We start from the raw sequence: 14404 nt of genomic DNA on the forward strand, positions 1-14404 counted from the left end.
AAATCACCAGAGGGTGCAGTGCAGAGCCCTAGGGGTGACTGAACCCACAGTGTGATGGCCACAGGGTAGGCTCACTGCAGCTGGGAGCTTCCTTTCAGTCCTTCCCATGTTATACATCTCTTCCCTCAGACAAGCTCCATTTTTCACTCCAATTTTAGCCTGACTTCAAAATACAGCTTTACCAATTCATAGAATCATCAATTCACAAAATAATAGAGGTTGATAAGGATATGGAAGTCATCTGGTCCAACTCTCTGCTCAAAGTAGGACTAGCTTAGATCCCACCATACTGTACATAAATCCTATTGTACTACTACAGGGTCAGAGGAAATGTTTTGTGTTTCCCTACAAGCCCTGTGCCATGTTCTTTGAGTTACAGAATTTAGTGCCCATCCCATGTGTTAGATAGAAGCACACTGCTTTACTGCTTCTAGACTTAGTCCAGGGAATTGAAAGCTTCCCTGCCCTTCTCCTTCTCACCACCCTAACATAGCAGGTCAAACTGTAACTGCCACCTTCTCACCATGTTTCAAACCAAAAGAAAGTTTGCAGGCTTGCAGACGTTAAAAGGGAATTTAGAGCATTTTTATCTGTAAAAAGGGTGCCCCTTTTTATGTTCACTTTAATTTCTTGAAAAGCGATACCATAGGGGCAGATAATCTGATATGATGGAGATGGTGACTGAATTTCATGCTGATGAGGTCAGGTGACTCCTGCTTCCTACATTTGATTGTGCAAATCCTGCTTTTATGTACTCAGTTTCTCTACTCATTGTGTAAGGATCTCAGCACCAAGGTGACAAGCCATGTAGCAGTGCTCAGGGGTGCTCCACAGCCCTCAGCTTGGGTGACCCCAAAGAATACACTTTCAGCCTCTCACATAACAGTGCAATGATACCCAACACACTGAAATTCAAGTTAAGCAAGGACTGTAAGGTCAAAGAGCTCAGAAACAACAAGAGCCATGGTGGGTTCCTTATTCCCAGAGGTTTTATAAACAAGAAATGTTATCTTCTCCACATGACAAATTCTGTTTTGACCACGGAACACTTAGGGAAGTCTGTGTTACCCAGTAGATTAGGGTAAGTGAACATTATGGTCCTTGTCCTTTTTTATAGTTACAAATCAGTGATTAACATTCAGGGACATAGGCAAGTGTAAACACAGAACAAAAATATATGAAGACAGGAGAAATAAAGTATTTACACCATTGATCAGACCCTGACATGAATTCTGCCCTCCCTATTTCCAAAACTCTTGCATTTTCTGAGTTGGTTAGGAGCACAGGCATTAGAGCAACACAGTAATGGATCTACCAGCCTTGTTCCCATCATTAATGGACAACACTGGGTAAGGCACTGCATCAGGTCTGTGCCTTCTGGCTGAGCAGAGGGATCCAGTCCCTGGCATGGTGGCCATGGAAGCCTACTTCACCTCAGAGGAGGCAGTATTTGTCTCAAAGGAGACAAAGTCTGTTGGAAAAGTAATTTCTACAGCTTTATGTGTTTATCTGTGAAAGGAGATAATTTTCTTAATTGTTCTATTCATGATCCTTTTAAAGCAAGAGGAAGAAATCTGAGAAGGAAAGGGGGTATTTCTTTAATAACCAGTATTACATTAAAAATTAAGTATTTCAAAGTTTTCCCAGAGCGTCAGAATTTTTTTAGGTGTCAAAATGCATGGAACAACCCAAACTATCCCTGTTTAATCTTTAATATCTTTCTTCGAAAGAAAATATTTTACTTGAAAGATATCTCACTACAGATTTCATTAAAAAGAGTATCAGATTCAAATTTTTAGAAGTCATTATTTTTAAAAGTGACACCTACAATTTTTAAAGTTATAAAAGATTATAAAAGAATGTCTGTCCGCTTTGCAGCATGTTTATCTTGCCTATTTGACACTATTTCATGTTTGGTTAGCTTTTCTAATCTGATTATAGTTCTGTTTGTATAAGATCATGATTTGGCAGAATTGTCAACTTTTCCATGGAGAACCATCCCACTAAAGAGCAGATTTTTCATTCAAAACATTAAACATATCAATAAACAATAAATTCTCAATTTACAAGTATTTATGTACATGGTATGAGCCAAAATATACCCAATCTCATATTTCAGTACTGAACAAGTGCCTATCAGTGATCTCTTCAGTTACCCCCTCTCATTTTCTCTACAAAAGTTATTCTTCCTACTGTACTGAAGAAAATTCTCCAATTTCCTAATTGCTTCCACAAAGACTGAGTGAGAGTGTGAAGCAGCTGCCCTCACCCACCCCATGAAAAGGTGCTTTACCCCTGAAAATGGATCCTCTCCTTCCACTTGGGAAAGAACAGAAAATGCAGCTGTAGGCAAAGGAGAAACACACTAAACAGAGGTCACTTAAAGAAATGTGACACATTCTACCTTCAAGATCTTAAGAATATTTTCCTTCTTAATTCAGTAAGTCCTTACATGGAAACTCAGAGCTCTTGATAAAGCTTTCTGTCATCTGGCATTTGGCAGTGAAGCAGTTGTCTAAGTTGTGAAGACTGGCAAATTTCACTTTTGTAAACATTTTAATATGATAAACAGTATGTATTCACATAATTTATGAACATTACTTCTCAGCCAGGAGCTGCTATTATGAAGACTACCAAATCATGAAGAACGAACCTCCTCGACTACTTCAAACTAATTCAAAACATAAACATAATGTCTCCAGGAATTAGAAAGCTGAAAGCAATAACACAGGGCAGGGTACTTACCCGGGAACTTTACAGCTTGACAATAAATGACAAGATCTGATAGCTCTGGGGCTATTTGTCTGCTTTCCTTCTTATTTTGTGGAAGATAGAATTCTTCACCCAGCTCCATGTCGTAAACCTGAGTGACAACACCAAGAACATTTAATAATGGTATCACTGAATGTGGAAGAACTCTTGCACATCTTACTCATGTCTTTGATATATTTTATCTCTTTCTTTCTATAAGATTTCTGTTCTCACCTAACAAATTTCCCTCCCATGTGCACATTTCTGATCAACATTTATTACTGATTCTGCAGTAGTGTATAAAGGCCTTACTCAGAGTCAGTTCTACAAACATTTAGACAAAACACATCCATGTTGAGAATAATCTACAGTACACTAAACAGCAATACACTGGTTCCTTTTTCAGATGATTTAATAACAGGTGCTGTGATTATCTGATATCATAATGCATTATTTTAAACTTATTTTGAAACACAAAGATGTTGAAGATTCAGATGAAATCTTCAGTTCCATCAATATTAATTTTCAGCCAAGCAGCCTATATATGCTATAACCTCTGGGGACCTTCCTTGAGCATTTGTTCTACTATTAGTTCTACTTAGGCTATTTTCCCTGGTGTCTTTCCATGCTTTCTATTGTTTCTCTTCATTAAAGTGCACTTGCTACCTGATGTTTCAGTTATATGAACTGTCCAAATCCTTTTGAACCTGGTTATATATCAAAGTGCAGCTGAGAAGAAAGGGGGGAAAAAGCAGCACTACCTTTCCTTTATTATTGTAAGTAGCACAATCAGCCTTCTTTAGTCGTTTGGCAGTCTCTTCATTATATTCAAACTGCAGTTTATCACTTGATAATTTATTCTCAGGTCGATCTTCAAGAATATTATCTAAAAATTAATGGGATTTTAATAAACATAAAGCTAAACAATTTCAACTGGAAATTTAATTTGAATTAACAATATTTGTGGACAGTGCTGTGAATCTTATATGAATAAGCAGATGCTAAAATAATGCATTTACTGGTCAAAGCATCATCCTCTAGTAGTAACCTTCTATTTAAAAATTTAATGCTTGGGTTTGGTTAAGACACTGCCCTTCCTTCAAAGCACATCCTTTTGTGCTCAGATCTTTAAAACCAAACCATCTAATGAATTAAGTTTGCCATGTGAAAACAACTGATAATCCTGAATGACAAAAAAATGCTGAAGTCCAAGCAAAATTAACCCCATCAAATATGTACACATTTTGTACAGCAAGTTTTGGCTTTCCTCTCCTTACTTTCACTATGCACAGGTATTTTTTACATGTATAGAAATACCTCTTCAAAACTACATATTTTTCAGAGAATAGTATGCCTAATAATGATGTGGTCTTTCTGGACCAAAATATCACAAAAGGAATGGTTTCAATTTATTCCTGATATTCCTGATGCTTTGACCATATTCTTTTAATGCATAACAAGTGTCACACATGCAGGCTTCTACCAGTTCTTGACCAGTTAACAATGCCATATAAGAATATCTGCTTGCAATTATAATATGAAGCAGAAACTATATATTCACACTGTCACATTGAACAGGCTGAAGATGCAGTGCTGATTTCATGCAGTTAAAATGCTCAACCAAGTGGCTTTTACCTTCCTGGCTGTTAGGAGCAGGAGAAGCATTAAGGACATCAGCTACAGGGAAATGAGTCAGAGAGGGAATAAGAGTAAAGGGAATTAAGATTTAGAGCCAGAGAAATGAAAAGTAAGTGTCAGTTGTAAAACTATTAGCCTTATGCAAAAAAATGTATTGGTAAGAAAAATAAAACTGAATCTCTTTTAGAAAGTTTACAGACTGTTATTTAGATTAGTTTTACCAAAATATTAACATAATTGAAGACTTAAAGAATAATCATTGTAATAAAGTAGTAAACCATGCTGCAGATTCCTCCATATACTCGAAGGTATGAACGTTTCTTGCTAGCTTCAGATTTCTCAAACTTTCTCTTAACTAGAACAGTGCTCAAAAGTCACTTATTGCAAACAGTTTGCAAAATTTCCTTGGCAAGTCTGTTAGCAAAGATTTGAGTTTTCATAGCAATTTACATCTGCACTATCTCCACCCCATTCCTCACAAAGAGTATGCTCAAGTAGCCAACCAGGCCAACTTTCAGTTAAAACACAGCTGAAGGCAGCATTGATATCAAACTCATAAAGAACATTGTTATTCCACAAACAGTGTCACGTCTTGAACTGCATTTGTTAATTTTGTGACTATTTTTTAAATCTCTCAACACAGAAGCAAGGAATGTAAACAAGAGACCACCTGGAAAGAAGTCCTGTGCTGCAGGACATGCTTGAGCCTTACACCTCCTGTCAACATGGCACCTAGAACTTAAACAGGTCTCCACCAGAATTAAAGGTACAGTAATTGAAGCACTTCACTGTCCACTCAGGTGAACATCCCCAGCTGTGTCAGACCAGCTGTCCATCTAGCCCAGTATTCTCTTTCTAACAGTGGCAACAGAGCAACCAGCCATTAACCACCATCCCAACAACCACATTCACTGAATAATAGGGATGTTGGACCAAACACTTCTACCTATAACATCTGCTTATAAATCTGTCCATGAATTTGTCCAATACTCATTTTTTTAATATGCTGATGCCTTTTGTCTCTGCAATTTCCCCTGGGAGCACATTCCAGAAGTTTACTGCCAGCTGTATAAACAAATATTTTGCCTGTTTTAGACAGATCTTCCACTTGTTTTACTGAGCACCTGCTAGATCTAACAAGTAACGCTCTGTGCTTCCCTTAATGCATCACTTCATGACTAAGTAAACCTGCTTCCAATTCACCCCTCATTCCACTTCCTTACAAGCTGAAGAATTTCAGCCTTTTCAGACACATGCACTGCCTACCCAGCTCGTTCCTGAACTAGAATATTCACGTCTTATTACTACAGTTCTAAAAAAAGTACTGTAATGAACAAACAAACAAGCAAACAAATAAATATAGTTACCATCAGAGAGAGATTCATAGTCATAGTCATATTCATCCTCTTCATCTTCTTCCTCTTCATTGGTAGGTGGGGGGTTGCTAGCACCATTGCTAGCCTGTGCTTGCAAATGTGCCAGCTGGTGAGCCTACAACAACAGAAACATTTACTACATTATTGCTAAGTACTGCTAAAAAGAAAAAGAGTTTTCATCACTGTTTGCATCTTGTTCTGTTTATATGAAAGCACTGAATATATTGAGAAACAAGTAAGATTGTTAAGATCAAGTTAAAATACCACTTTAGGGGTTTGAATGTAAAGAGAACTTGTTACAAGAAAAACACTTAATGACATATGAAACCTAATTGACTATGAGAAAATGCACAAGTTGCACGTCATCCAAGACTGCCTTTTTCCAGTCTGGGATATGCTGTTTCAGAAACAGTTAAATATTTTTCAAAATATGGAGAATATCCATATACTTGTATGATCTATTTGATTTACTCATCTGATAACAAGAATTTAAGTCTAATGCAATTGTGTTTACATTATGGGTAATGGCAATTAGTTTTCAAGGATTCAATCAAGCTGCTGACTAACCATAGACATTATTAGATTGAGGCTACTTGAGATGCAACCCTAATTTTTAGAAATAAAAAATTCTCACATGGGAATAAACACTATTTGAATAGCAGAGTCCCCCACAAAAAGTCAATAAAGAATTAAGTGTTTGCCTGGCGTGAATTTGAAAAAAGAAACAAAGCAGAACTCAGCCAAAAATTACTACATACTGTAAATAAACACATAATCAGTGCATATCACTACTTCTCAATAAACATGAATAGTAAATGTTACACTCAGAGAAAAAGATTCATTTATGTTTGTCACACAGGGCATGTGGTGTTAATCATAATATTATGAAGTTTTATAAAATTAATATACACTGAAATTTAGTTAAGCTGTAGCTATAATTTACTATATGTGTTGTCTACTTATTTGAAAGCACTGCAATCCACTGTGAGTTTTCCAAGTAGGAACGTGCATTAGATTATTCTGCTGTACATATGGGATTAGCAAAAACTTAAAACACAAATGAACTATTTCTAGCAAGAGTTGGGTTTCACTGATTGCTGTTAAGGAAGGACTTTACCTTTTGTTTCAATATATCCACTGGCGTTTGATGGGCTTTCAGCTTCTTGTTTTTAAGCAGGATTTTTCTTCTCAGCTGGCCCGGGGAAGGCAGCATGGGATCATCAGAAAAGTCACTCTCAAATAAAAACTTCGTCACCAACTTATCTCCAAATACATTCTGAAATACCAAGAACAGGTGATGTACTATGGAAAACCCCCAGCATGTGCTTGGGATGACTCACCCCCGCTGATGCTACCTTGAAAATCTCGGCCATCTTGCGCTGCTGGGGCAGCGAGCAGTGGTTCTCAATGGAGATGATGACGGGCATGTCGGAGGTGATGAACGCGTTGCGATCGATGGCTTCAACCACCTCCTGCAGAGAGAGAGCCTTTGAAAGGACATGGCAGCATCCTGCAGCTTTCAGATGGCCTCCTGCTAGCTCAGAGGGGAGACACCTGCTTTCCTCTGCAAGAACCAAGAGGCTACCTTGTGCTAAACAAGCTGGCATCTTGTTACAACACAAGTGGTAACACCTACTTCTGTTACTTATGTAACAACAAAAAGACAGGAAACCACACTACAGAAACTAATTTGAAAGCGTATTTACCACTGAGAATTTAGTCTCTGACATAATCTATAGCCTATACTCTATTAGAATTTCGCCCATTAGAATCTGTGTTTTTCTACTAGCCAATTATTTTTTCCCTTCATTACAGAAAAAATAACTTCTCATTTTTTTGTTTCTATGTGCAATTACCAGCGTACCTTAAAAGAGATCTTTGTAGTGAGAGTGTGCCCATGATAAATGATAGGCATGCCATCATCACCATCCCAGCAGTCCAATTCTACACTTCTGCAGCCTTGTAAAAGAACCTACAACACAATTGAACAGTGTAAGCACATCTAAGCCACAGTAGCATCAAAATAGAAGGCAGACATTGCAGAGATGAATGAAGGCCCAATGATTCAGCAAAACTGCTGCAAAGAGCAATCCCTGTGAAGTAAACGGCCCACAGAGGGGACAGTTCCCAGCTAACTGCATTCCCTAACTGAATTCCTTATTTCCCATTGAAAAAGAATGGGAAAATTAGGCAAAGCATGTATGTTCTTGGGAGAATTACCATAAAGCTTTGAAATTTATGGTATTGTACAGGACACACAGAATCTGTTTGCAGAAGGTGGTTCTGAATGTATAGCTTAATTTTCTGAGAGAGAGAAACATTCCCATATTTCTACCTGTAAAAACAGCTATAAAGCAACATGGCAATTTATTTCAGATTGCTCCCATGACAGCTTATGAGAAAAGCACCTGCAGTTTGTTTGCTGGGCTTTTTTATTATTGTTAGTTTAATAAATAAAAGATAGTCTGAAAACGAAGTCTTAAGAAACTTCTATGAGGATAGTTAAAATGGAAATGTGCCAGGGCATCTTATTAAGCTATTTACAGCCATCAATTCATTTATCAATTTTAAAATTATTCATGTATTTATTTTAGGAAGCCATTGCTAGAAAAAATAATGAAAGAAGCAAAGAGGAAGGATGAAGAAAGAGATGAGCTAACCCATCTTTTGGTAGTCCAGCTTATTATTGCTATCAGTATTTAGCATGCCCATCATCTGTACCACAATTTAATATTTTACTCAATAGAAAGATCTCAACAATCAAACTCATTTCCAGCAAAACCATTCATGAACAAAGAAAAAATTACTTCTAGTCCAAACCTGAATAATTTGATTTCAGACAGTTTTGTCCATAGCTGGCACTCCACCACTTCTGTGAGAGCCAGACACACTGAGCCAGAACAAAGTGCCCCTTCAGCTGGCAACTACTACTTGGGGGACAGGAAGAAGCTTTTCTTAATCATGCAAACTTTAAGGCAGTTGATCTCCATCTCACTTCCCATCTATTACCAGCACAATACTAAGATCACTGTGCAGTGCTGCTACAGGAACCTCTGCAACTGCTTTACTCAGTGCATTCATGTTTTTCAGGATTTCCTAACACAGCCTCATCTCTCTGTCTATAGCCCCAGGTGAAGAAGCACATGGGACACCAGATAAGTCCTTTCTCAATGGTGAGTCAGTAACTCTCAGCATAAGGAAAACACTACTGACAGGAAGTTTGATGCTTTCTCCAGCATTTTGTAAGTGCACAGACATACAAATATATATATATATATATACAAACAAACACAGAAAGCCCAAGGGAGAAATTGTTCCTTCCCTGATCCCCACCAATAAGGCATAAAGTCTAAAAACTGTAGAATATTCCTAGAAGTAATGTTTTTAGAAGTTATAGTTCTATTTGAAATTTGTCTTTGCAGTGCAATGTACAGTATTTCAGTAGTGTTTCTGACATCTGAATGAACTAAAATATTAGATCAGTCTTTCCTGTGGGAAAGTCTAATTTTAGTAGGTTGGGTCAGACCGACTGGTGTCTAAATGCTATGAATCTCAAACTAAACCCATTTTTTTGCCTTAGAAAAGGCATTTGAGCACAACTGTGCTTACAGGCAGCTTTCCCACACATCATGTTTTCCAATATTTTGCAAGCAGGGGTTTAGGACATTTAGATTTTCAAAGCAAAAAGGTCATGTTCCTCAAACTTGGCAGTAAAACAAACAAGTTCATGTTGAAAGCTACACAACAATCCAATCTTGCATACCTGGCTGTAGAGCTCCACTGAGGACTCCCCTTTAAGCTGATGGCCAGTAAGGTAAGTATTGTGTGAGGACTCTATGTAGTAATATGAGAGAGGAAAGTGCAAGTCCTCAGCATTCTCCTGTGATTCATCATTTTTGGAGGCAAAGTTGTCTTTATCCATCAAAAATCTAGAAGGGAGAACATGTGAGAAAATTTTATGCTGTGCTGAGCATTTTGTGAGTCATAATTAATACTATATGTGTGTGTATATATATATATATATATATATATAATAGCATGAAAGTAATTACCTTGCAAATCCTTCAAAAGATAGCAGCCCCTGCTGGCACATGTTCACACTAGGTTCAAATTTCTATAAGGAGGAAGAAATCAAAGATACATATAATTACAATTCTTGGAAATATGTTTTTATCATGTTTTTATATATAATCTGCCCATAGCACTAAACAGTTACTACGTAAACACAGTCTTTTTGTGGATAAAGTAACCAGGTGCCTGCAAACTGTGTTTTACAAATCACTACACAAGCATACTAAAATCATAAATCAAAGAACCGTTCAGGTTGAAAGGGATGTGGGGAGATTGCCTAATCCAACCTCCTGTTCAAACCTGAGACAGCAATTAAATTGAAATTTAGAAAGATTTATGATCAGGTGTCCTATCTAGTATGCTTAATTACAACATACCACCATGTCAATTAGAGTTGTGGTACTCCAACTTGAAGTTTCTTTAGAATTTCGTTTAAGTCTTTTAAACTCTGCAATTCTGTCTTATATGTTGACAGTTATATACTGTTGTTAGCCTTTGTTAATTGCTAAACAGGGGCTTCTTCTTGGAGTACATTAATTATGGAGGAATAAAAATTTTTCTACACATTTTCTAAAATCTTCAGCCATGATACATAAGGGAATAAAATATCCATGTCTGCTCTGTAAATTTTTTTTACAATAGAACAAAAATACGTGAAAACAGTGCTTTTTAAAGTTCCAAAGTAAGATTATGTTCAATCAAATGTGATCCCAGACAAAGAGAAATAAAATATTTGTCATGAACACTTTTCCTAAGTGGTGACATCCCTTCCCTGCTAAAGTACACATAGCTAATAAAATTATTCATTTGCATTTTTTAAATGGATATATTTATGGACAACCATACAATTTTCTAGCTCAAAATAAAGATGGTATTAAATTTTAATTTAAAGTAAACTGTTGAGACAGTGTGAAAGGAGATACCCACACAGATGCTGTTCTGAACAGCACACATTGTTAATGGGGAAAATGGAAGTAACAGGAGTTCTAGTATAAAGGAAATGCAAGATATTTGTATTACAGACCTGGATAATACTGAGGATTTCATCATAGGTGCAGTGCTCTCCTTGGCAATTCACTAGGAAGTCGTTCAGCTGCTGGATTCCTACTCCAAATACTCCCAGTGAGGTGCTTTCAACTCCAGTACCATTGGTTACAATGCTGGCAGCAGCAATTGCATCAGATATTTGCCTCTGGTTGTCTGATAGCTGCTGCCTGCTCTTAATGAATAAACCAAGGTCTGAAACATTTCTAGTCAACAAATCTTAAAAGAAAAATGAGGAAATAAAAGTATAAGCTAAACAATTATGTGTATTACATATCCTGTATAGAATATAATGTAGTATGCACAAGTATCTCACTGGGTGTTTTAGTACTGACACAGTAAATTAGAACAAAACCATCCACTAATAAAAGAGAGCATTAAGCAAGCATGTGAGTGGACTACAGGTGTCCAATTGCTCTGAACAAAATCCTGGAACCTTCAACATGGATCCACAGCCTACTACATACCCAGGACTCTCCTGCTCCCTCTCACCACCACAAACAGCCTCAAAGCATTTCCTTCTCTGTGTACAACCCCACACCCTTCCAATTCAATCACCCTTTATCTCCTTCCAGTTTCATATGCCAATTGTTCTGCACCCTCCCCACAAGCTGCTTGGCACAAAGACTGTTTTCTTTACATGTAGTCAAAGTCCCAGACTAAGATTATGGTAACTGAGGAATGTAGAGGGGGACAGAGGCTTCCTTCCCCTTTATCCCACACAAAGCAGATCCACTAGGAAACTAGATAAGAAAAAAACAGCCAAATGGGACACAGGGCACAGCCTCCTCATTTCTCCTCCCTATATTTGCTCAGCGTTTTAGTCCTTCCAGGGCTCAAACCTGTACAAATCCCTGGGCTCAGCCCATTCAGCAACAGGTTTTATTCCTCTGCTATTGCCAGTTACAAATATATCTGGCTAATGGAAAGCTGGAATACTTTTCCTTCCCTTCATTTTTGTCTTACATCCTGCTAACTACACATTAGTGGAGGCATGGCAGCAGTCCCCTGCTTAAACTTGTAACTGATAATGGGACTGACTGAGACACATTTTATTACGGCAAATAACTGAAGTTGCTCAGCAGTCTAATAGCTGCATTTTTCTCTTTAACAAACCTAAATCAGGCTGGAATCCACTGCTATTTTCATCAATCTTCAAATTAGTATAAAGTGGAGCAGGCTCTAAGCCAGACCGATTGCAAGGCACAGCATAAACATCAAAAAGGTCTTTCAGATCCTTGCGGCTACGGACACTGCAAAAAGAGCAGAAAAGTTCAATTTTTGCTCTTTCATAAACTTGAATGAATGAAATTAGTACAGAAAAAAAGCATCTTTTACCTGAAAGATTTGAAGAGCTCTACAAATTCCACAAAAGTCATGTTACTATCAGACACCATGAAGTTCTGAAATCCCTTCATTCCTCCTTTGACACGGCCATGCCAGCTACTGCTGCTCCATGTGCTGAAATAAAAAAAGACTGCTGTAGTTTAGTTACATTAAACTTCTATTTAATTGAAATATTATGTGTATTAACAGTTTATTTGTGCTCTCCTTAATGCATTTATTATCAATATCTGGAAGAAGGAAATAAAGCACCATCTTACAAGATGCATAATGATTCTTTTTTACCTTCTTGCTTTATAGCAGCTATTTTTTTTCTTCAAGACAACCGCAAACTTTATCAGAATTAATAATGCATATTATGAAATTTAAAATTTTCATGTGGAAAAAGGCCTGATGCACATGGCACAAACAAAAGCACTTCTTTTGCCTTTAAAGAAAACAATGCCAGTATTCTTGTAATGCAGGCTGTGTATAAGGTTTATTGAAGATGGAATAATAAAACAGATTTTTCTGTAACTGCAATCATTAATCTAGGTTGTGCAGCTGAACAAGGTTTTTAAAGTAGAACCAGCACATTTCCAAAAGTCACATTCCAAAATGTTCAGGCTTCTAGAGGGTTTACACTACTAAGTACAGTTAGGCCCTGACTTGAGCAGTATGAACAAGTCCTTAGTGAACTACATGGAGTAACTTGCAATAAGGGGCCAAGCTCTTGAGCCCCTTCCAGGGCCTAAACACCAATGAATACAGAGGAATGAGATCTGCCAGCAGTAGCACCCTAAAAAGGGCAGGATCTAAGCAACAAAAAAAAAATTCAAGAACTACGTAGTTTAAACCATAATTAAGTGCACTAGTTACAGTATTTCCTTCAAAATATCAGACCACATGTCAGATTTTATTGCTCTGTAATGTTCAAATACACACATCCACTCTTCTATGAATTTTGCCATCAGGTTCAGTACAAATAGTTCCGACAGCTGTGATGGAAAAACAGGACCAGCTTGTTGTCCAGTGTTCCTAAAGACATGCCTGCAAGCAGGTGACTTTCTACACAAATATGCTGGACCAGATTCCTGAGTTTACTCCTGGCATGGGGTGGATGCATGCAATTGAAAACAAAATATGATTTAAAAGTATTAAAAAATATCATTTACTTCAGTTGATAGTGTTCAATTTGTTTGACATCACTATGGCAAGTACTGACATACTGCATGTAACTTTTTTTAGCTAAAATAATTCCTAGCATTTTTATCAGACAGGAAAAATAAACCATGATGAGGAAAGTCTCTAGATTCCAGAAAACATATCGAAACTGCAGAGTACCAAATAAGAGACCAAGAGCAGAGGAAAATGCTCAGCATTTCACTCAATTTGATCACAAAAGATTATCTTCCAGAGTAATGGAAAATAAATACAAACAAAAGTTTTTCAAGAAAAAAAGCCAAAAACCCCAAGAAAACTCCACCATCACCAACAACCAAAATTGCAATCCAGTCTGGATTACACCTGTAGACAGTTAATGAGAAAGGAGGTTTACTCTCCCTTTCCAGAAAAGCCCCCATCTCTAGTTTCCATACACTGTGCTCTGTGTCCCAGTGGCCTTTTCAACCATCCTCCTGCCTCCTCCACCTTACAAGTGGCATTAGATTTCTAAGTAACTTGGAAATTCTTTGGATGTCCATCTGCTTTGCAGAAATGACAAAAGCAGCTGCAAGCTACCTGTGTTCAGAACAAATCTCTTTCCAGTGCTCTGAATTTCTTAGTGGCACATGAAAACTGGGCCAAGATAATGGGCAAAACACGTAAATCTGTTCTGAGGAAGACTTCTCAGGATAGATGAAACAGCCATAAACTACATCCTGAACAAGTTCCAGCAAGAAGGGTCAGAGCAAATTTGGGACTGCTCTGCAAAGTGATGCTGTGGAGGTGCCAGATAACTTTGCCAGGGAAAACCTGTGATAACTGAGGGTTAGCTACACCCAGATCCATGCAGAAACCCAGTCCTGAGAGGGTTTCCCTGTCCTTTTCCAGGGAATGTGAGTTCTCCATTGATGCCTTTTAATTTCATTTAGAGACAACAACTATTTTGGCATAAAAGCAAAAAGCAGATATGCAAAACACAGAATCATTTTCCAGAGATAGTAAAGCAATATTTCTTCAGTTCAATGTAAAAGAAAGTT

General features: G+C 37.5%; 1 protein-coding gene across 1 annotated transcript in view; it reads right to left on the reverse strand.

The window, feature by feature from the left end:
- PLCE1 (phospholipase C epsilon 1) overlaps positions 1–14404 on the reverse strand; it is a 138037-nt gene that overhangs the window by 16454 nt on the left and 107179 nt on the right. The window contains exons 12-22 of the mRNA XM_056494713.1: positions 12219–12341; positions 11997–12133; positions 10861–11099; positions 9818–9879; positions 9529–9694; positions 7630–7737; positions 7121–7237; positions 6883–7041; positions 5757–5880; positions 3513–3637; positions 2746–2863 (exon numbers count right to left, since the gene is read on the reverse strand). Coding sequence (XP_056350688.1) covers positions 2746–2863; positions 3513–3637; positions 5757–5880; positions 6883–7041; positions 7121–7237; positions 7630–7737; positions 9529–9694; positions 9818–9879; positions 10861–11099; positions 11997–12133; positions 12219–12341 — 1478 coding nt within the window. The remainder of the gene's footprint in view (positions 1–2745; positions 2864–3512; positions 3638–5756; positions 5881–6882; positions 7042–7120; positions 7238–7629; positions 7738–9528; positions 9695–9817; positions 9880–10860; positions 11100–11996; positions 12134–12218; positions 12342–14404) is intronic.

This window comes from Oenanthe melanoleuca, chromosome 6, assembly GCF_029582105.1.
Source record: "Oenanthe melanoleuca isolate GR-GAL-2019-014 chromosome 6, OMel1.0, whole genome shotgun sequence".
Lineage (NCBI taxonomy): Eukaryota > Metazoa > Chordata > Aves > Passeriformes > Muscicapidae > Oenanthe > Oenanthe melanoleuca.